The 24,929-nt window shown below is 33.2% G+C and overlaps 1 protein-coding gene across 1 annotated transcript in view; it reads left to right on the top strand.

The window, feature by feature from the left end:
- CNBD1 (cyclic nucleotide binding domain containing 1) overlaps window positions 1-23,487 on the top strand; it is a gene marked incomplete at its 5' end in the record, with an annotated part of 68,842 nt that extends 45,355 nt beyond the window's left edge. Inside the window, 3 exons of the mRNA XM_008587718.1 lie at window positions 2,021-2,130; window positions 3,918-4,068; window positions 23,380-23,487. Of these exons, the coding sequence (XP_008585940.1) occupies window positions 2,021-2,130; window positions 3,918-4,068; window positions 23,380-23,387 (269 nt within the window). The remainder of the gene's footprint in view (window positions 1-2,020; window positions 2,131-3,917; window positions 4,069-23,379) is intronic.
- Between the last annotated feature and the right edge of the window lie 1,442 nt (window positions 23,488-24,929).

Here is a 24,929-nt window from a genome sequence, read left to right as displayed (position 1 = left end):
AAGATACAAATTTTTGTTACATGTTATTAAATTCAGGCTGTTTACCTAGAGGAGAAGGGTTTTGCCTTAAGGTCGTCATTGATATATGTATTTGCTATGTTTATCATAAAGGCCATAGACAATTATTCAGGTGGCAAATACCTCTTGTAAGGAATGAGACTTTCTCATAGACTTTGCTACAATGGTTTGGCTTTTCCATGTTGGTTTGACTTCAACACAAAGAAAAATTTCCGTGGCCTTTACCGTCTTTGATATTATATATGCTTTTCTATTACCTGTGTAGGATTTCACTTTCAAGGGAAAATTTACAGTAGTGAGGGTCTGAAAGTTAAAAATAATGGGTTTCTTTAGTATTTGTTTAAGCACATAATTTTCTTATCTATAATGATTGCCAGGAGCCTCTACACCTTTCTTTATATCTCGCTGATTGATTTAAAAGAGTTAAATTGTCTCTACTATCATATAACTTTTTGATAGAGCAGTTTCCCTTATTTTTGAAAGTAAGGCCTGTGAGAAAATCTCTAGTTGCCCATACAATTTACCCATAAATCTACACATATATTATACTTTGACATCTTAAGATAATTTTATAATATCGTTTGGCTGTAAGAAGCATAATATTAAAATTTTACCATACATTTTTATTTAAATGAAGTAAACATTGGTGACAATATAATAACCTTTTAATTTTTTGTTATATACTTTAAGCTCTGAATATTATATGAGGAAAGAGAGACAGCATATCCCCACAAACATGTCAGAAAAATTATTGAAATGCCATTTCACATATCTAAGTATTTTTCCATTGGATGTTGGTGTTTGTTTTTCTTGGTGGTAAATTATATTTAATAGTTGTTACTGTGTTCTTTTTTTAACCATAATTTTTAAAGAACTGTGCTATTCTCTACCTTCCTTATTATTTTGATGACACAATAATTTTGTTATCTTGATATATGCTCTTTTACTCTGGGAAATAAATGGAAATGCTTTTGAATAATTCAAAATCTTATTTTAAACACTCTGTCCACTTTCTAAAATTATGGGAAAGTTACATATGTGTCTTTGTATTTAGGTCATCACTGTTATGTTTGAGATTTTCAGAATAAAATATTGACTGTTCCAGAACAAAGCAAAAATTAATTTGAAATATTACTTTTAATTTCTATATTTATTTCGAATTGATTTAAGTATTTAAATTAAATTATGTTGATAACTTAAAATGTTCTGTAGATCAGGTGATTTTTATTTTAATACATTGATAGTTATAAAGTTATAATAAAGTTCACCTTCAAGTGTATCTTGGCCTCAGGGTGATCACACAAGTTTGAAATAATAATGATATTAATAACATGATTTATTGTGCAGTTCTATGCATCATACTAAGTGCTTCGTATGCACTTACTTATCATAGAATAGGGTATAGAATAAGGACTCCTAATTTTGCCATTTTCAAGATGAAAAGTTTGAAGCTCAGAGGGGTTATATAATTTATTCAAGGTCACATAGGAAGTCGCAGCGTAGGGTTTCAAACCAGGCTGGTATGGCTTCAAAGTCATTGCTTTAATAACTGCTATGTTCAGTAGAGTGTTTGGGCTAGCTCAAGATACGGGCTCTGGAGAGTCAGTTGTTAAATACTCAGTAATTTTGTGAGCTAGCTGTTAAACCATTGACAGTTTGAATTTAGCCATGGTAGAAATATTTACATTTTGGAAATCAGCAAATGCTGCAGATTGAAGCTTCTCCCATACTCCCCTTTCTGTCCCCTACCAGACCATTTATTGGAACACCACTGCCTTTACTGCCAAAGTCTTGTCAATGTTTACATTAGGTTACAGATTTAAATATCAGACTTTTTTTTATCTTATACCAAGTAAGTACTTCCTATAAATTGGCAGTACATTAAGAAATTTGCTATTAATAGTTATTGAATTAAATATGTTAGCTTGTATTGTCATAATATCTAAAATAATTTATATAGAGAATAATGTAAAAAATGATGAACTATCTCTCTTATTTTCAGTGATAGTGGAAAGTGGAAGTATAATTTCTTTTGTGGCTTATATCAATTCTGGATATTGTAACGTTTATAGAAGTATTATAGGATTTGTGAAACTACATTCAAATAAAATGGTAAGTTTTAATCTTGTATACTCTCTTTCATCAGTTAATCTTCTCTGATGAGTGGATATGTTTCATCACCTTTTCCTGTACTTATTGGACTTATGTTTGTATTCTTTTGTGAAATTTATGTTTGCTTTTTTTTTTTTTTAAAGATGATCAGTAAGGGGATCTCAACCCTTGACTTGGTGTTGTCAGCACCACACTCTCACAAGTGAGCAACCGGCCATCCCTATATAGGATCCGAACCCATTTCTTTGGTGTTATAGGCACCGCACTCTCCTGAGTGAGCCACGGGCTGACCCTTCTGTTCACTTTTTGACCATTTTTTGTTGTAGTTGGGTTTCTTTTTCCTGAACTGTAACATATAGGAATGTAAGATAAGTTGTAAGATATAGGAATTACTAATGAGCATATTAAAAGAAGCTTAGCATTCTTATTCGTCAGAAAAATGCAAATTAAAACCATTACCAGTTAGTACTACAAGTATATCAGATTGGCTAAGACACACTTTTGGTATGTGTCTCTTCAGTAAATATCTAGAGAAGAATTGCTGGTTATAACTCAGCAATTTCACTCAAGACATTTACTCAGGAGAACTAAAAATATATGTCCACACAAAGGCTTACATTAATCCTCATAAGCCCCAAACTGGAAGTAATCCAAATGTACATTGACAGTTGCATGAATAGAAGCATTGTGGTATATTTATACAACGGCATGCCACACAGTGGTATAAAGAATTAATGATTCACACAAGAATATGAATTAATTCTAAACTTATTAGGTTGGGCAAACATCAAACCCAGAAGAGTGCACTCATGTGATTCCATTTTTATGAAATTATCGAATAAGCAAAAAACTAATGTGTAGTGATAGAAAAGTTAGAACTAATCCTTCCTGGTTGGTCAGAAGAGTCTTCAATGAAATTCAGTAAAAACGGTAAACTGACTTGAATTTTGCTGCACTAATCATATTGAGTGTGAGTATTTCCCATTTATATAGTTGCAAATATTCAATTTATATTGGCTTTGATCCCTGGATACTTAGTAAAGGCTTCCACTTTTTCGGCATTCTTATCACCCTCCTCCCCTGAGTGCTGTATTCTATCTTTTGAATATTACTATTCACCAACCCAACCTTTCTTCAGCACTGATGTGATCTCCCAGAAAAGATAATTTGGGATCTCAACTTTTTCTTCAGAACCACCCATACTGAAAATACCGTAGGCCTTTCTCCACAAGGTCCCTGATTTGGATCTAATTGCTAGTTTTCTAAATCAAACTCACTTTCTGTATGTTTCTTTTGTATTTAAACAGGAAAGGCAGGGGAGAATTCTTCATCTTTCATTGTATCAAATAGGTTCTGGCTCTGGCACTTTCTGTTTGTTTTTTTTCTTCCTTGTTAGTTAAAACGTTCCTTATACGTGTAACAAATGGTCACTCACAAAACATTCTAAGTTAAACTGTGCTTACGAAATGGTCCCCTAGGATCTTAAAAAATTGAATTAGTTCCATATTTCCTAATCATCTTCATGAATAAAAAATTTAATTGGAAAATCCCTAAATGAAAATGCTTTCAATTAACCTTAGATATGCTGAAGTTGTCTGTTAATTTACTATTGTTCTAATAAAATTTAACCACATGTTAAGTAAATGTTTTCCCTGATATGAATAAAATCACTGATTTATTTTAAATATCGTACTAAAATGATTTATGAACAAGTGAGTTTCTGATAACAGCAGATTTATTATATGAAATTAGTTGCATTAAACATCGGTTATCTCTATCTTTCACAGAAAAAAACGCGAAAACTTGTTTACATGGGTAGACTTAAGGAGAAGGAGTCCTTTGGTGAGATTAGTGTTCTTCTGCAAGAACCTTTCACATGCACAATCATTACTGGAAGAGAGGTTGAGTTGGCAATCATTGAAGATAAGGACCTATGGGGTAAATACCTATTTTTTTAAAATTATAACTGTGATACCATTTTATTGGATGAGTTTTTGAAAAGAGTAGAAACATATCACAGACAAATTAGGATACTAAAGTGAGTATGTGTGAATGTATATTTCCAGAGACAACATATCTATAGATAGCTGCAGTATAATACTATGTTCTAATTTGTTAATGCAACTTTTAGAATATATTAGCAATACTTCAAGAGACTTCCATTTGAAATTACTAAAATATCTCTGTTAATTTCCAAGTTGCTATTAATAGCAGCATCCCTCCTTTTCTGGGGTATCTTTTGGTTTTCATCTCTAAGGTTATTTATTTTATGATTTTGATTTAGGTCAAGTATGCACTATTCTCTTTGTACAGTCTAGATCAAGCATATATGAAAATCCATGACTTGCAGTATTTATGCCTTTATCTGAAATTTTAGAGCTCCAGTATTAAGAAAAAAATAATCATGCAACCACCTGTATTTGGCCCCCCAAATATTATAAATACTCAAATAGGACATGTAATTGAGTGTAAAGTAGAAATGCATAGAGGCTTATAAGTCATATTCTAATAGGATATTAAGGAAAAATATAGCTTCGCATAGAATAAAACTGAGAATGTCAAACAATGGATAAAGGATGAAAGAGGAGAAATCTGTAGAAATTAATATGGGTGAGAAATTTGCATAACTTAACTAAATTGGAGAGATTTTTATGATTATCCTTGTATGACTTGACTGAATTCTCTTATCCTGAATTTCAAGTATTAATGTCTCTTAGAGTAGGTATAATCTATACTTGCTTAACTCTGATTCAAAATGAAAAGAGTAACTTCAAATTTATATATTTACTTTTAAAAGTTATAAATTTGAAATAACATTCATTACTTTTCTTTCCTTCTGTTACATTCAAATACAAAACTGCTTCAAGGTAAACATCATTTAAAAATAATTACTAACCACTTGTGAAAATTACAATGTTCTCACTTAATACAGGCCATGTTTTTAGCTTCCTATACTAATTATCTTAACTGCTGCAGGGCAAATTCACTGTGAACTTTTATGTAAATCAACATTCCATACATTCTATTATTCAGGGTTTTCTAGAGGAAAAAAAACCAATAAACATATAAGAGGAGATTTATTATGGGAATTGGCTCACACAGTTACAAAGGCCACAAAATCCCATGATATGCTATCTGCAAGATAGAGAACAAGGAAAGACACTGGTGTGATTCAGTCTGAGGATGAAGGGCTGAGAAACATGGGAGCAGATGGTGTAACACCAAATCTGAAGCCAAAGGCCTGAAAACCGGGGATGGGGAATATTTGTGTAAGTTCTAGTATCTGAAGGCCCAAGAGCCAGGATGCTGATATCCAAGGGCAGGAGAAGATGGCTGTCCCAGATCAAGAACAGGTAGAGACAGAATTCATTCTTCCTCTGCCTTTTTGCTGTATTCAGGTCATCAGTGGATTGGATGTTGCCTGTGCACACTGGTAACTGTGGATCTTCTTACGTAGTCTATTGATTCAAATGCTAATCTCTCTCATAAACACTCTCACAGCCACACCTGGAATACTGTATTACCAGCTACCTGGACATACCTTAGCCCAATCAAGTTGACATGTAAAATTAACCATTACACACATAAAAGTATTTCAAGCATGTATTAGAATCTCCTTTGCCAGGTATTTTATCCTTTTGGTAGCTATTGTAAATGGGCGTCCTTTTTTTTTTCTTCCTGTTTGTTGTTGGTGTATAAGAACGCTACTGATTTTTGTATGTTGATGTTGCATTCTGCAACTTTACTGAATTCATTCACAAGCTCTATGAGTATTTTTGGTAGAGGTAATAGGTTTTTCTATACATAGGATCATGTCATCTGTGAACAGTGAGAATTTAAATCTGTCTTCCAATTTCAATGCCCTTTATTTTTTTCTTTTGCCTGATTGCTATGGCTAATACTTCCAATACTATGTTAAATAGGAGTGGTGAGAGTAGGCATCCTTGTCTTGTTCCTGCTCTTAAAGGAAAAGGTTTCAACTTTTCCACTTTTAGGACAATGTTGGTGGGTTTGTCATATATAGCTTTTATCATGTTGAGACATCTTCCTTCTATACCTAATTTGTTAAGCGTCTTTATCATGAAGGGATGCTGAATTTTGTCAAATGCTTTTTCTCCATGTATTGAGATAATCATGATTTTTGTCTTTGCTTTTGTTGATGTGGTGTATCACATTTACTGATTTGCACATGTAGAACCATCCTTTCATCCCTGGGACAAATCCCACTTGATCATGGTTCGTAATCATTATGATGTGCTCTTGTATTCTGTTTGCTAATATCTTGGTGAGGATTTTTGCATCTATGTTCACCAAGGATATTGGCCTGTGGCTTTCTTTCTTTTTTGTTGTGTCTTTGTCTGATTTTGATATCAGAATGATGTCTCATTCTACGAGGCCAGAATCACCCTCATACCAAAATCAGACAAAGAATAAATCTGGGAGAATGGCCAGACATATGAACCAGACATGAAGCATCGGACATAGAATGAGTCTGGGAGAAAGGCCTCTGTTTCAATTTTTTGGAACAGTTTAAAAAGTATTGGTGTATAATTAAAATAGGTGGTATAGTACAAGATTTAGTTGTGTTTGTGGATGTGTTATTTACATTTAATTTTTTTTCTATAGTTCACTCATTTTGTGCTGATGTTATAAAGCTACTGACATAGTGTACATCTCATTAAACATTCCCTAAATGAAAATGTGATTGAGGGCTATGTTTTCCTTGTTTTGCCACAACTTGTAAGAAAATAATATATTGTATTTATTTCAGAAAGTATTTTTATTTCTATTTGTAAGTATTTTATATTTTATTCCAAGAGAGTTAAAAATATATTTTATAACACCATACTCTAACCAACTGAGTAAACCAGCCAGCCCTACAAGTACATTTTAAAAACTAAATAATTGTAATGAAAACATTACTGGTTAACTTTGCTAAAGGGATCATCTTCACACATGAAGAATAATGATCTTTCATATTACCTTATTTTGTCTCCATCTATCTCACTCCTTTTATAATCTGAAATATGAATCCATATTCATAAAATAGCATGGACAGGACACAAGAGAAATGACTCATTTTTTTTTGAAGATAAAGTAAAATGAGCCTTAAAAGTATCAAGTTAGATATAGTCCCATTTGTTTATTTTTTCTTTTGCTTCTTGTGCTTTCAGGCTCATGTTCATAAAGCCTGTGCCCTGACGTAACTGCTGAAGTGTTTCACCTGTATTTTCCACTAGTAATTTTATAGTTTCAGGTCTTATACCTAGGTCTTTAATCCATTTTGAGTTGATTTTAGTGTATGGTAGGGGATGCATATCTAGTTTCATTCTTCTGCATATGGATATCCAATTTTTCCAGCACCACTTATTGAAGAGTCAATCTTTTCCCCAATGTAGGTTTTTGTTGCCTTTGTCTAATATCAGATGTCTGTAAGCCTGAGGAGTAACTTCTGAGTTCTCTATTCTACTCCACTGGTCTGAATGTCTATTTTTATACCAGTACCATGCTGTTTTGGTTACAACAGCTTTGTAGTATAATTTGAAGTCAGGCCTCTGGCTTTATTTATTTATTTATTTATTTATTTGCTCAGGATTGCTTTGGCTATCCGGGGTCTTTTGTTTTTCCATATGAAAGGTAAGATTGTTTTTTTCCATTTCTGTGAAGAATGTCATTGGTATTTTGATGGGGATTGCATTGAATCTGTAGATCGCTTTGGGTAGTATAGACATTTTCACAATGTTAATTCTTCCAATACAAGAGCATGGAATATCTTTCCAACTTTTTGTGTCTTCTTTAATTTCTTTCAGAAGTTGTTTGTAGTTCTCATTGTAGAGGTCTTTCACCTCTTTGGTTAAATTGATCCCTAGGTATCTTATTTTTTTTGGTGACAATTGTAAATGGGCCTACTTGCTTTATTTCCCTTTCTGTTAATTCATCATTTGAGTATATAAATGCTACTGACTTGGGGACATTTATTTTGTATCCTGCAATGTTACTGAAGCTATTAACCAGCTCTAGGAGTTTTCTGATAGTCTTTAGGTTTTTCTATATATAGTATCATGGCATCTGCAAATAGAGAAAATTTGACTTCATCTTTTCGAATCTGGATTCCCTTTATTTTTTTCTCTTGCCTGATTGCTCTAGCTAGTGCCTCCAGTACTATGCTGAATAGAAGTGTTGAGAGTGGACATCCTTGTCTTGTTCCTGTCCTTAAGGGGAAGGCCTTCAATTTTTCCCCATTTAGAATGATACTGGTGGTGGGCTTGTCATAAATAGCATTTATTGTGTTAAGATATTTTCCTTCTATGCCTACTTTGCTGAGAATCTTTATCAAGAAGGGATGTTGAATTTTATCAAATGCTTTCTCAGCATGTATTTAGATAATCATATGACCTTTGTCCTTGAGTTTGTTGATGTGGTGTATCACATTTATTGACTTTCATATGTTAAACTATCCTTGTATCCCTGGGATGAATTCCACTTGATCATAGTGTATAATTTTTTAAATATGTTGCTGTATTCTGATTGCTAATATTTTGTTGAGTATTTTAGCATCTAGGTTCATCAAGGATATTGGCCTACAATTTTCTTTTTTGGTTGTGTCTTTATTTGGTTTTGGTATCAGAGTTATGTTGGCCTCACAGAGTGAGTTTGGGAGACTAGTGTCTGTTCCAATTGCTTAGAATACTTTGAGGAGAATTGGTATTAATTCCTCTTTAAAAGTTTTGTAGAATTCAGCTGTCTGGACCTAGATTTTTGTTTTTGTTGGAAGATTGCTAATTACCACTTCAATCTCCTTGCTTGTTGTTGGTCTGTTCAGGTTTTCTATCTCTTCTTGGTTCAGTCTTGGTCACTTATATGTGTCTAGAAACTATATCAAACTGAAAAGTTTCTGCATAGCAAAGGAAACACTCAACAGAGTTAAAAGACAACCTCCAGAGTGGGAGAAAATTTTTGCTAACTATAATTCTGATAAGGGATTAATATCCTGAATATACATGGAACTCAAGCAATTATACAGTAAAAAAATAGATGAGCCAATTAAAAATGTGCTAAGGAGCTGGATAGATATTTTTCAAGGGAAGACATACAAATGGACAACAGATACATGAAAAAATGCTCAACATCACTAGTCATTAGGGAAATGCAAATTAAAACCACATTGAGATACCACCTAACTCCAGTTAGACTGGCTATAATAAAAAAGATGGTGAATAGCAAATGCTGATGCGGTAGTGGAGAGAAGGGAACACTACTGCACTGTTTGTGGGACTGTAAATTAGTACAACCACTATGGAAAACAGTATGGAGGTTTCTCAAACAACTACACATAGATCTTCCATATGATCCAGCAATCCCTCTTCTGGGTATATATCCAGAGGAATGGAAATCATCATGCTGAAGAGACACCTGCACTCCCATGTTTATCACAGCTCTGTTTACAGTAGCCAAGATATGGAACCAACCTAAATGTCCATCAGTGGATGATTGGATAAGGAAACTGTGGTATATATACACTATGGAATACTACTCTGCCATAAAAAAGAATTAAATACTCCCATTTGCAACAAGATGGATGAACTTGGAGAAACTTAAGTTGAGTGAAATAAGCAAATCACAGAGGGATGAATACCACATGTGCTCACTCATATTTGGAAGCTAAGAGAGACAGGAAAGAAAGACCACAGTAGTGCTGTGATCCAACAGAGGGAGGGAACATTCCTAGGGCTACAAATTGGAGTGGGGGATAAGGGGGAGGGGGAGAGAGGTTGGCAGGTAATTGAGAGGGGACAAAGGGTACAAAAGTAATTTCTGGTAATGGGTATGCCACCAGTATAAATCTGGCCCTCACTTCATGGGCAGGAGGGGTGACTATTAGCTTTCTCTCTCATGAATATTTGTAATAAATAAATAAACAAATAAATAAATAAAGCATCGCAAATTGGTTAATGGACACAAAGAATGATTATGTACTGTAATGATGAACATGCTAATTGTCCTGATTTGATCATCACATATTTTGCACAGTATTGGTAGTCAACTGTGTACCTCACAAATATGTATTATCAACTATGTTTCAATAAAAAAATAGACACACACACAAAAAGAAAGAACTGTGGTGTAATTAAAAGTCTACCATGTTAGTCCTAGACTCGAGTGAAATAAACCTCATGAAGGAAAAAAAAAAGTCAAAGACAAATAAAAATGCCAAACTAGAAAAAATAAACACGAACAAAATCCATATGTCATCTTTCTGTCAAGAGTTATTAAGAACAAACAATGTGGAAAGGAGAGCCTCTTCAATAAATAGTGGTGGGAAAGCTGGATATCCATACGTAGAAGATTGAAACTTGATCTGTACTTTTCACCATATACCAAAATCAACTCAAAATGGATTAAAGATTTAAATATAAGACCTGTGGTGTTAAAACTCCTTGAAGAAAACATAGGGGAAACACTCCAGGATCTAGGACTGGGCAAAAGCTTTATGAATAAGACATCAACAGCACAGACAACAAAAGAAAAAATAAGCAATTTGGATTATATCAAACTGAAAAGCTCTGCAGAGCAAAGGAAACATTCAACAGAGTGAAAAGACAACCTACAGAATGGGAGAAAATATTTGCAAACTACACATCCAACAAGGGATTAATATCCACAAAATTCAAGGAGCTCGAACAACTTTACAGTAAATAAAACAAAGAATCCAATTAAAGGGCCGGTCCGTGGGCACTAGTAGCACTGAGGCGGTGGGTTCGGATCCTATATAGGGATGGCCGGTGCGCTCACTGGCTGAGCGTGGTTCAGGCAACACTGTGCAGAGGGTTGCGATCCCTTATTGGTCACACACACACACACACACACACACACACACACACACACACACACACACAAAGAATCCAATTAAAAAATGGGCAAAAGAGCTGAATAGACATTTTTAAAAGGAGGACATACAAGTGGCCAGCAGATATATGAAAAAATGCTTAACATCATTAATCATCAGGGAAATGCAGATCAAAACCACTTTGAGATATCACCTCACCCCAGTCAGACTGGCTATTATAAAAAAGACAGAATAACAAATGCTGACAAGGATGTGGAGAAAGGGGAACCCTTCTGCACTCTTGGTGGGACTGTAAAATAGTACAGCCATTATGGAGAACAGTGTGGAGGTTCCTCAAACAACTACAGATAGAGCTACCATATAATCCAGCAATCCCACTACTGGGTATATGTCCAGAGTATTGGAAATCATCAGGTCGAAGGGATACCTGTACTCCCATGTTTATTGCAGCTCTATTTACAATAGTCAGACTATGGAACCAACCTAAATGCTCATCCATGGGTGACTGGATAAGGAAAATGTGGTATATACATACAGTGGAATACTACTCAGCCATAAAAAAGAATGAAATTTTGCCATTTGCAGCAATATGGATGAGTCTGAAAAAATTTTTGTTAAGTGAAATAGGCCAGACACAGAAAGAGAAATACAGCATGTCCTTACTCCTAAGTGAGAGCTGAATCCATAAATAAGCAAATAAATGATAAAGAGAAAGCAGAGAGAGAGAAAGAAGCAATAATCACAATAATATGTTGAACTTTTAGAGAGAAAAGAATTGTGGTTACTAGAGGTGAAAAGGGGAGGGAAGGAGGGGGGTGTTAATAAGAAATTGGTTAATGGACACAAAGAATGATTACATATTATAACGAATAAACTAACTATCCTGATCTGACCATCACACATTGTACACAGCTACTGAAAGTCAACTTTGTACAACACATATATGTATAACAAATTATCTTTAAAAAGAAAGAGTTATTTTTAGCAGTTATATGACATTGGTGTTAGAAACAACTTTTAAATTTGATGGGCCATTAAAACTAAAAAATATGTTCATATGTTGATTACATTGCCTTCACTTTTTAATCTGTCAAGGATTGTCAAATATAAAAATTATTTTAGAATTGCAGAGGTATAACTAAAAAATTAAAATAAAGATCAAATCTTTCCACATATATATAGGTCACATTCTCTATTTGTTCACATATAAATCATGTAGAGGTCAAGTTCACCTTAAATGAGTCAACAATATTTAGTAAATACCAAAAGGGAGCAATTTCTTCACTATATCTGTACCTGGGAATGGGTAGAATAGAATTTAGGAAATATAAAAGGTGGCATAAATGTTAAATGCTCTATCTGAAGAATTATATATACAACTATCTATACACAATCATATAGGAAGACATTGTATTAGTCAGGGTTTTCCGTAGAGACAGAATCAATAGGATATTTTATAAATATATGAGAGGGGATTTGTTAGGGGAATTAGCTCACTTGATTATGCAGAGAAGTCCACAAACCGGATGCAGGTAGTGTGTCTCAGTCCAAGTCCAAAGATCTCAAAACCAGGGAAGTCGATGATGTCCTTGCTGTAAGTCATGATTGTGAAGAAAGTCCCGTGATAGGCCTGCAAATTGGTTGCTGGTAGAGTGGCTCAGTCCATGTCTGAAGACCTTAAAGCCAGAGAAGCCTATGGTATCCTTCGTGTAAATCCTGAAACCCAAAAGCTGAAGAGTCTTGAGCTCTGATATCCATGGACAGGAGAAAAGAGTGTATTTCAGCTCCAGTGGGTAGAGAGAGAAATAATAACTTTTTTCTTTGTCTTTTGTTGTCTTTGGGCCCCGAGTGTATTGCATGGTTCCCACCCACACTGAGTTCGGGTCTTTTTCATCCAGTCCACTCAGGCTTTCATACTAATTTCTGCTGGAAACACCCTTGCAACACACCTAAAAAGACAGCTTTACCAGGTTTCTTGGCATTCCTTAATCTGATTAAGTTGACACCTAGAATTAACCTTCACAGACATAGAATAATTAATTTTGCAATATTTAGAAGAATTAGAGAAATAATCTCCTTGTTTATTTAGGTTAACTTTTGGAAGATAGAAAAAATATATTTTTAAAATCTATGTTGCATGCTTTTCAGGCATTACCTTGAGCATCAAATAAAATGAGAAAGAACAATTATCATGTTTAAGCAAATACAAATTTACTCTTTTTTTATATAATGACCAGAATATAGTTTTTCTGATTATTAATTTTATGCAGGTAGTACATTTTTGTTGAGATGCATAACTTATATACATATCAAGTCATTTATATGAAAGATAATGTAAATAAGCATAACTATTTTAATTTTACTGATATCTGAAATTCTCATCCCACCACGAAAATAAGTCTACTACTTTTGAATGAAAAAAATATTGCTTTTTATATAAAAAAATGAATTACCACTGTTATTTACTATATCTTATACATCCATGCATGATTGAAAAATAAGGGGTAGTTATGGGATTTAACTAGTCTTTCCCAAAAGGAAAATTCCAATTCAAAGGCAACATTGCTACAAACTATCTGAAAGTTTTTTGCTTTGTCTTATAATTTTTTTTATTCAAGCATAATCGATTATACATGTTTGTGGGTACAAAGTTGGGTATCAATAGTTGTGTACAATATGTGATGGTCAAATAAGGTTAGTTAGCTTATTCATTATTACAATACGTAATCATTCTTTGTGTCCATTAACTGATTTCTCATTAATTTCTCATTAACCCCCTCCCTCTTTCCACTTCTAGTTACCACAGATCTGTTCTCTTCTTCTAAAAGTTCAATGTATTATTGTGATTGTTCTTTCTTTCTCTTTCTTTATTGTTTATTTGTTTATTTATGGATTGGGCTCCCATTTATGAGTGAGGATGTGGTATTTCTCTTTCTGTGTCTGGTTTATTCCACTTAACGTAATTTTCTCCAGGCTCATGTTCCTACAAATGGCAGAATTTCATTCTTTTTTATGGCTGAGTAGTATTCCATTGTGTATATACACAATACCACATTTTCCTTATCCAGTCATCCATTAATGGACATTTAGGTTGGTTCCATAGCCTGGCTATTGTAAATAGATCTGTGATAAACATAGAAGTGCAGAAATCCCTTCAACATAATGATTTCCATTTTTTGCATATATACCCAGAAGTAGATTGCTGGATTGTGTGGTAGTTCGACCTGTAGTTGTTTAAGGGATTAATATCCAGAATGTACAAGGATCTCAAACAACTTTACAGTAAAAAAACCAAATAATCCAATTTAAAAATGGGCAAAGGAGCTGAATAAATGTCTCTCAAAAGAGGAATACAAATGGCCAACAGGTACATGAAAAAATGTTCAACATTACTAATCATCAGGGAAATGCAAATCAAAACCACTTTGAGATCACCCCAGTTAGACTGGCTATTTTCAAAAAGACAGAATAACAAATACTGGTGAGGATGCAGAGAAAGGGGGATGTTTCCTCCCTGTTAGTGGGACTGTAAATTAGTGTAAATTATTATAGCCATTATGGAGAATGGTATGAAATAACAGTATGGAGGTTCCTTTTTGTTTGTTTTTAAAACGGGAAAAGTTTCCAATAACTTTTATCTCTCATGATGATTTGCTTGATCAAAAGCATAGGATATCTTTTTTTCTTTTTAAATTATAGATACATCTGTTAGGTCTGTTAAGCATTTCAAGGGCAGTAAATATATTCTTATCAAAAAGACTTTCTTCCCAACACAGCAGTATTTCTCCTTAATGCTGAGACAAGCTGTCGTCAGGTTTCTATGTGTTAACAATGCTAATCAAAAGAGTTTAAACTCTTTAATAATTTGCCATAGGAAATATGCTTCCCTTTCCCCTTTTGCTCTTTGTCTTTTTGTTTTTTGCTTTGTGGTATAAATCTTGTTATAAGAATGCATTTGCACATTAAAAATAAACATGACACATTTTTAAATAAGTTAAAAACACTTAAAAATATTTTCTCAGTGATTCTTTATACTCTTTACTAATACAGATTAAAATATATATTAATTTCATTAAAATTTTTGTTTTATATTCTTTTTTTGTACAAAGCTTTGACTGACTGAAAAAAATTTTATATCATGTAACTGTTTCTCAGTACATTATTTTATTCCATTAGGTATTTTATAAACAAATTGAAGAACTGTTTTGCTAATGAGAAAAGCAGTTAGACATTTATAACATCTTGTTGACATTTAAAAGTAATTCTTACTTGGAGAAATTAAATTTATCTTATGAAATAATGTATGTCACATATATTTATAATGATGCATATATTTATAAATATATGTGAGTGTGTATATAAAGAAAAGAACATTAACCAGAAAATAGTATTGACCTTCATATTGCAGTCTGACTGTATATACTTGGCCACTGACAAACTTTGTAAAGATTTTAGTTCGTTTTGTTTGTATAAAAATAAATCAGTGATTGTGTTTGAGTTTGACTTTTAGGTAAGTTGTTTTTCAAACAAAAATTAAACCATTTTAATCTATGGATTTTGAGCAAAGTTGATTTCAGATTTATTTTTAGATGGCAGAGTTAATTTTAGTCTGTTATAAGAAAGGTAGAAGTAAGATGTCAAATTTTCTGTTTTCAAATTTTCCAATATGCTCTACCTTATGCTACACTTGAAACAACTTGTTTTTCTACTATAAAATGTAACCCTTGATGAATTTTATGCTCAGTGATTCAAAAGTTCTGTTTGCCTTGCCATACCATGTCCAATAAGGTCCACTACTAAGTAGGTTTTTTTGCTATTGGTGACAATAATATCATACAATTTTGATATATTTAGGTTACAAAGCTTAAATATAATGTTTGTTTTCCTAGTGTAGAAAGGTTTTAAAGCTGGCAGTACTATGGGTTGGTGGATGGCCTCTATTAAATATAATCACAAACAATTGTTGGATATGCAATAAATACCTGGTTTACTGAACAAGCACAACTTATAGGAAGCATTTAAAAAAGAATTTTACAATTCCTCCCATTCTTTGATTCTTGTTCAGCTAGAGAAGTTCTTTCACTGCCCTTTAAAAACTGAATGTAATGATTTTATGATCACTCTTGTCATAAAATGCCATATAAGTCATTTTTAGTAGTCGAATATTCTCAATTGATGTGTTAATAAATTTAGCCTGATACATGCTTGTATTAGCTTTCTATTGCTATGTAACAAATTGCCATCAATTTAATAGCTTAAAACAACACCCATTTATTATCTCACAGTTTTGTAGGTTAGATGACTGGGCAGGTTTGAATGGGTTCTATTCTTAGGTTCTCACACAGCTGAAATCAAAGTGCTGGCCAGGCGGGGCTCTAATCTAGAGACTCTGGAGAAGAGTCTACCTCCAAGTTCATTCAAATTGCCAGATGTCAGTTCCTTGCGGTTGTAGAACTGAGGCCCCTGTTTTCTTGCTGGTTGTCAGCTGGAGTCACTCTCAGCCACTAGAGGCTTCTCCGTCGACCTTGCATTCTTCATCTCAGCAATGTGTAATCCCTTCCCTTGAATTTCTCTCACCTTTTGAATTTTTCTGACTTCCTCTTCCCTGCCACTTGAAGAAAACCCTTTGCTTTTAAAGAATTCATATGACTGAGCTAGGTCCACCTCAACAATCTATGTTAAGTTCAACTGGTTAGTATCCTTAATTGAATCTGCCACATCCCTCTGCTGTATGATGTAACAGAAGCATAGGAGTAACACTGTGGGCAAAAGACCACCTGAGAATTCTGCTGCCACAATGATGGAGACCATTTGTAAGGAGAGTGTTGTAGGCATCTTTGTTGCCCACTTCCATCACCCAGTTTTCCACTTGTGGTGTCTAACCTCTGCCATGGGGTCAAATGGAGAATTGGGGAGAAGAGGATGACAAAAGAGTGATAAAGGGAGTGAAAATGTTTTTAATTAACTATTACTGTGGTAAATTGTCTTCTCACTTTCTGTGTTTGACAGTTGTTTCGAGTTAACTCTTTCCTAGTGAGCACCTTCAAAGGATTTTAGAAATCCCTAATGCTTCACCTGTAATTTCTTAATAGGGTAACATATTTTCCTCCCCAGAAATCCAGGACTAACTTCAGATTTCTTCTACTGAGGCCAATTCACTATCCCCCTACCCCATCCCCAGTATAACTCTACTGGGATTCATCTCTCTTTTATGCATGAGTCCATATCTGTTCTACATAAGAGAGTCTACACGGGAAGACACTCCCACATTCTTTGTCCTGGCAAACTTAGAGCAGGCAGGCCAGTTCCAAAGCAGCTGCTTATACAGCTTGTTTGTCAGCAACCAGCCAGTCTCTTACATTTAGACTTCTCAAGGGGTAGTCAGATAATAGTGTACTGTGGCTTATAGCTTCTGAGAATAAATTTAAAGCTCTCTGGGTGGTCTTGTTGAAGATCCTCTCTATCAATTGAAGTGATAAAGAGATATTTCTAATCACAGTTTCTTGGGGATTGGATGGTGAGGCTTAGAGCAGAATTCTTTAGAAAAATCCTCTTCACAAATCCTTTACCAATTTTCATTCTCAACTCTTCTGAGCCTTAGATGTGCATGAGGACTTGGAGACTTCTGTTTCTCCACATCTATTTTCAAATATTAGTATATTTTTATGGGATGTACTGCCTTAGGTTCTAAGCTGATTCTCTCACTTTGTCATTGTGGAGCATTCACTGTGTGCCAGGCATTATTCTACATGCTTTACATGTTTTCTCTCATTGAATATTCACAACAACCCACTGAGATGTGTACATTTAATATCCCTATTTTACAGATCAGGAAACTGAGGTATAAAAATGTTAAGTGATATCAATGTCCTACATCCAATAACCATGAGAGACACCCCTATAGTTGACTGAGTAGGATTTATTACTCATTGTAATGAGGGAGAACGTATATGATCGAGAATCAAATATTGTCTCAGTAAGAGGGCATTAGAGAGAATCTGTTAGAAAATTCGATGTTTTGATTAGGTATTTGGGGGTACAGTATAAGAAAGTGGAAATTGATTCTAGATCAAATGATGTCAGAAAGCAGCATATATAATCTGTAATTGATGAAGAAGTAGCAGCTGCTTATTGTAGCCAAAAGATACGGCGTTTGGTATTTTGTAGGTGGCAAAGTGACCTCGCTTTTGTCTGTGCTTAGGCAAAATTTTGAGGTGCCATTGCTTGTCTCATTTTATTGTGGTCATGGAAACACCTTATCTGAGGTTTGTATTCTGTGCAAATTCTCCAGTAGGAGAAGTGTATTAGTCCATTTCCTGTCATTATAACAGAATACTTGAAACTGAGTAATTTATAAACAAACAAATTTTATTTCTTATACTTTCAGAGGCTTGGAAATCCATGGTTCAGGGGCCTTTTGTGGCAAGGACCTTCTTCTTGTTGGGAACTCTCTATGGGGTCCTGTGGTGATGCAGCGTGTGACACAGTGAGGATGGCATGAGCTAGAGACCTAACCATCGCACTTACTCTCCTTATAAAGCCATCAAGACCATGCCCATGAAAACCTATTATCCCATGAATGGATCAATCCATTCATGAGGACACAGTACTCACAACCCTATCACCTCTTAAAGGCCCCACCTTCCACCACCACATTGGAAGTTAGGTTTCAACACAAGCTTGTGGGGGCATTCAAACCACACCAAGAAGTATGTGGCTAGCTGCGAATACCAGGCCAACTTCCAACTGTCACATGGTGCTTTCTCCACTTGTTTCCATTCACAGTGAATTGCTTAATGCTACCTAGTTTTTCAGGGATGGAACTGGGAATCAAACCCAGACAGTCTTGTGCCTGAGTTGATATTGTAATGACTACACTTTACTAACAATTTAACTGATAATTTTAAATAATCTCTTTAATTCATTTTCCTTATGCAGCTATTTCATTTCCTAATATTTCACTGCGTTTGTATACACTTTGGCTAAATTTTAACAAAGTAATATCTAATAATAGCCTTCAGTATTCACATGTATTTAATAAGTACACAGTTTTCCTCCACCTGAGGTATCATTACATGGATATAGTTAAAAGCTGTAAACTGAAAGTACAAATATTTGGTTTTCTAGGTCAGCTCCACCACTCCTGATATGTTATTTGAGTGATCTATTTTCTTTTTTGTAATTGAAAAAAATTAAAATGTATATTTATGCTGTCTTTTGTAATTATCTATATAATTATATCTGCTCATGCTCTTTATTTTTTTCTTGAAACCAAATTACCACATACTGTCTTTTTTTTTTCAGTCTGAAGGACTCTCTATTTCTTGTAGAGCAACTCTGCAGGTGACAAGTTCTCTCAGTCTTTACCTGGGAATGTCATTATTTCTCCTTCATTTTAGAAGACTAGATTTGCTAAATACGGAATTCTTGACTGGCAGCATTTTTCTGTCAGCACTTTGAGCATGTCATTCCACTGCCTTCTGGCCTCCATGGTTTCCTATGAAAAGTTGCTGTTAATAATAATATTAAATAATTAATAAATAATATTAAATTATTGAGTATCATTTGTGGATGGTGAGTCACTTTCCTCTTGCTTCTCTCAAGATTTCATTTTTTGTCTTTAGATAATTTAACTTTGATGTGTCTACTTGTAGGTATCTTTCAATTTATCCTACTGGTGTTTACTTAGGCTCTTAAATGTGTAGATGGATGCTTTCCATCAAATATTAGGAGGTTTAAGCCATTATTCCTGGTTCCTCACTGGATGAAAAATAGATACTTTAGAATATTTGTCCACAAATTCACTGATTTCAAAATACCTTCAAAAAGTCTGGGTTGATTTTCTGTTTTAGGGTCATTATCTACATTGTCTTCAAGATGGAGTTCTTAAAAGATTATGATAGGTAGAAAATGACTTATGATTTTATAAACATTTATAAAAATCAGTAAATTCAATAATAGCTCTTTGTCACACAATAATTTATTTGTTTACAAATAAGTAGTCTCATTTTCTGATGGTCTTACATATCAGTGATTATTAAAATTCCCAAACACTTATGCAGCTAAGTTCTTAATGGTTTAAGTTCAATCAATTCACAAAATTTTCACTAATTCAGTTAATGGTAAATTTTCACTAGATTTCCAGAACAAGTTTATCTCTTTATGTCAAATGGTATGCTTCCTTTTCATAAATGGTGTAAACCATGATATTTTCCAATTATCCTATGCCCTCAGGAAGAACAACACCAACTTTTCCTTTAATGAGCTCCCTTTACCTAAGTAAACTACCTGCTTATTTCCTCCTTTCTCTCCCAATAGTACATTCCTGCTACTTTCAACAATTTTTCACTATAATTATATGTTTATCTTATATAAAATTATTTATTATAGTAGATAGATTATAACTTAAAAATATAACTATATCAAGTATGTGGATGGATGAATTCTTCCGATGGTAAATAAAAGTAGAATTTACATATTTTTAAATCAGAATCTGTGTGTTTAAATATTGCTTCATATTTTTCTCTCCAGAAAAAGAAAGTATTATTAGAAGCTAGACTTTTCTGAGGGTGATGATTAATGACCAGTAATACTTCTGCTGAAACAGAATTATAAAGATATTAGCTCAATGAATTTAGGTGAAGCCACCAAGCACATAGATGATATTGAAATAGATATCTGATTCTGACTGTGAAAAACATAACTTTAAATGTTACTATGCAGAATTATCATAAGTGGAGTTCATGATGTATCTCTTGTTTACCTGGACATGAAACATTTTGAGAACAATTAGTTTAATTTTATTCCTTAACATTTTTAGGTTTTGATTCTCCAATCTTGTAATCAAGATGTTTTAATCATAAATTTATTTTCAGCAAGGAATTTAGATGGCAGGTCATATAAAAGTATAGGTAATGTATCTTCACTTAGAAAATTCTTTGTATGCTCCAAAATTATGATAGTCTATAAACAAAAGGAAATTATAATAAATGTTAGCTGATAGGAAATTACCGGGCCATTCCAGAGTGCCTTGCTGATTTACCAGACAATATTATATTAGTCAGATATCAGATTTAAACCATTTTGAAGGTTGATTAAAAACCTGTATTTTTAAAACTTATTTTTAGAAAAAGTTCATATAAAATTTCAGGCCAACTTTCAATATTTTAGAGAGACTCCAATTTTATACATGTACAAATGTAATTTTATAAACTTATAATTACAACTTCTATAAATATAAGTTGTATTTCCTGATTAGGTTCAATATTTATATTGCAAAAGTTTGCCTAATTGTTAGAAATTACTGTAGTTTGCATGTTATGAATTTAGTGTTATAGCTACTGATAATTCCAACCAGGCTTTTATAATGCGGTATTTTTATAATATATTATTTTTCTCCTTTGTTTATATTATCTAACAAAACTAATTCTTTAAAAAAACCCTCATAAAATAATTCATGAAAAATAAAATCGGATTGTAGGCAGTTATGCACCCCATCAATAAGTACATGAAAGTTATATCCAGTATATAATGTAACCACTGAAATACAGTCACGATAGTGAATTTTCACGATGTACTTCACCTGTCTTGGTCTGTCATAGCGTTTTTCTGGAGTATTTCTGATATCCCATCTTGGTTGATTGCTAAATGTTGACTATCACTCAATTTTTTAGAAAGGGATTTAATTAAGTAAAATGTGTTTTCTATGAAATTTAATAAAAAAATCACTTCTATTTATAGAGTTATGCACAAAATAATAAAAACACTATATTTAAGATACAGTTCTTTAAACCAAGGTCCTAATAAGGGCAACTTTAGTAAATCAAACTATTACTGGGGAATTTTATTTTTATTGCCAATCTTTACTTTCTCAAAAGGATTCTAGATTGGTGTGCTTTTCATAGCTGAAATTTTCTAAAGGCTGAACAATATGCTTTTTCTCTTCCTCAGCACAGAAAAAGGTTAAATTTCCCAGCATTTCTTGCAGTTAGGTTGGAGCCATGTAACTGGCTCTAGTTAATAGACTAGAGAGAACTTATTATTGCCTGCCCATCAAAGATATGATCTTCCATTATCTCACTCAGTGTCTGTCTAGAAGTAAAATGCTCCAAGAAAGCAGAATTAGTTGATGGTAGAAACTTGGACACTGGGATTTTTTTTTCTTGGATGGAGCTGCCCAGAATAATAGCTCAGCCAGGAACATCTGTACTGGACTTTGTGTAAGTGACAAACATTTGCTGAATTAAGCAACCAAGATTTTGGTTTGTTTGTTATAGCAACTAGCAAGTGCTACCTTGAGTCATACAACTGGCAAAATGCAAAGTTTTCTGAGAAGTTCTTAAAAAAGTAATAATTTCCAAATCAGGGCATAAAATAAATATGCTTTTCATGATTATTCTTTTATTCTTAACATTTATAAATCTACTCAAAAAGAAGTTCAAGGCACATTAGACATTTTTAAAAAGTGCATAAAAAAGATACATACTATTGCATCTAAGTTTTAGAATGTGTTTTGGAATAGTTTTTACATTTTATTGTTATAAGAAAATAACAAGAGATGACAGAAACATAAATGCAGCTCTTATTTTTAAATTAATGTACTTTCACAATCCCCTGATGACATCTTTTTTTTCCCTTTATTTTATTTTGTTAGATTAATTATTTTTTAATCGACATAATGATAGAAATATTTATGGGGTACAGAATTACATTTCAATACATCTAAACAATGTGTGATAATCAAATCAGGATAACTACTATATTCATCATCATAAAAATTTACCATTTCTTTGTGATGATAGCATTGAGCTCCTCTGTTCTAGTCATTTGAGAACATACAGTAAATTATTGTTAATTATAGATGCTTAGCACTGCTGTAGACCCCTGGAACTTATTCTTCCTGTCTAGCTGTAATTTTGTATCCATTGACAATACATCTTTTTTTAAAAAAAATAGGTTATAGTTTAGTTATTCAGGAACACAACAAATGTCCTAGAGAATACTGTGCATAAGGATATCCAGGTAGCTGGCAAGATATAAACTAGATAATTTTGCATTCATATGGAGCAGTGAATACTGAAAAAAATTTTTTAATTAACAATTTTTAAACATCTTATCAACAAAAATATAACGTTACTACAAAAAATACAAATAAATCAGAAAACAGGATTAAGAAATCTGTCTATGTCACTATGGGATTTTCCTTGTGGGTAAATTGTCACTCTCAAATATCATTAGAGGAAGTGTGAAATGATGTTTTTTTCGGAATGTGCTATGATAATATTATTTTTTTTCTTTACAGCATAAACTCAGCAATGTAATTTTAGGATTCTACCCTATAGGAAAAGAATTGCCAGAAAATGAATATTTATTACATCACTTATTTCTTTTTATGTTTTAAGTGGCCTAAAACTAGAAACAACTTCAATGCACATCGATTAAGAGAGTATTAACTATATTTTGGGGTAATTGCATTATGAAGTACTATCAAACTGCCAACAGTGAGTTTGATCTAGTGTGACCATATATCTTGATTTTCCAGAACAGTTCTAATTTAGAATTGCTTTCCAAGCATAATTGTAATAGTACAGACTTTCTCGGTTTTGATGACAAAATATAGTTATTGTTGTTAGATTTATATCTGTAGATGTGAATGGATTTCCAAAATATATTTCAGGATATATATACAGCAGATGTAAATAAAAAATAAGAAGTCATATGTGAATGTTTGTATTAGCATGCATAAAAGGGTGGAAACATACTCACCAGCTTGTAATCTTCTGTTGTCAAGGTTCGGATTAAAGTGCATATATACCTTTTGGAATTAAAAGAAGTCTATAAAGAGTATTTAATAGACAAAAAGATAAATATTGAACAGCCGACTTTTGGGGCCTTCAAAGACCTCATGCTTTTTTCATCTTTTTAAAATAATCAGTTTTGTAATAAAGAATTCATTTTCTTGATGTGATTATATTATGGGGAATGCCAACTAACTAAAAAAATAATGAAAATATTAATGACTCATTTCAGAAGTTATCACACATGACCCATACAAAGATAGTATTTCAGGTTATCTTTTCATTAGACCCATGATCTTATGTCTAGTCCTTAGCATGTGATAGTCCTTAGCAAGGAGAAAAACCACACATGTATTCAATGCCTACCATGCTTCTGGAACTATATTAGGTGCTCTAATAGTGCTTGTTATTCTTTTAAGGATAAAGCACTAAGGCTCCAAGCAGTTTAATTTTTCTATTATTCCTACACTCAGGAAGTATGGAGTCAAACTGAGATGTGCCTGACTCTCACTTTTTTCCTCCTTTACCATACTGTTTTCTATGTATTTATAGTTCTGTTATTTTTCATTCATATGACATTAATATATCCCTCTGTACTCACATTGAAAGCTTTAATTGCAGGAATTGTTTTCTTTTGAGAGGCAATTCCCAAATACAAAAATTCATCCATGTTATAATTATGTCACCTTTCTCAGCACCGCCAAATACATGAGAAACTATGAATGGCAGCAGATTGCATTAGCTTTGTTTTAAAGAAGCAGAACCTAAGGTTAGAAAAGATAAATTACTTGTCCAGCAGCACACTTCAAATCATTTAGAGTTAAAAATAGAATTGTGAGCAAGTTAAATGTTCTTTGGCTTCCTAGTCTAGAATATTATTTATAAGATGTCGGTGATTCTCTGATTTTAGAACATGGCTATTTAAATTTTATTGCTTGCTAGGACTGGTAATCCTAAGATCTTAATATTTTTGACTTATTGAAAATCAGATTAAAATACTTATTCATTTAAGGCTTTGTTAATCAGTCCTCAAAATTATTTGACATGTCCTTTAAGGTGGACATACTGCTTGAATAATATACAATATTGTATGTAAGAGGAGAAGAGAAGTTTTTATTACGTAGTATTTGCATACACCATTATCTAAGAGAACC

The sequence above is a fragment of the Galeopterus variegatus genome, unplaced genomic scaffold (assembly GCF_000696425.1).
Source record: "Galeopterus variegatus unplaced genomic scaffold, G_variegatus-3.0.2 Scaffold4510, whole genome shotgun sequence".
NCBI classification, from domain to species: Eukaryota; Metazoa; Chordata; class Mammalia; order Dermoptera; family Cynocephalidae; genus Galeopterus; species Galeopterus variegatus.
This window is presented reverse-complemented; position numbering and strand designations above follow the sequence as displayed.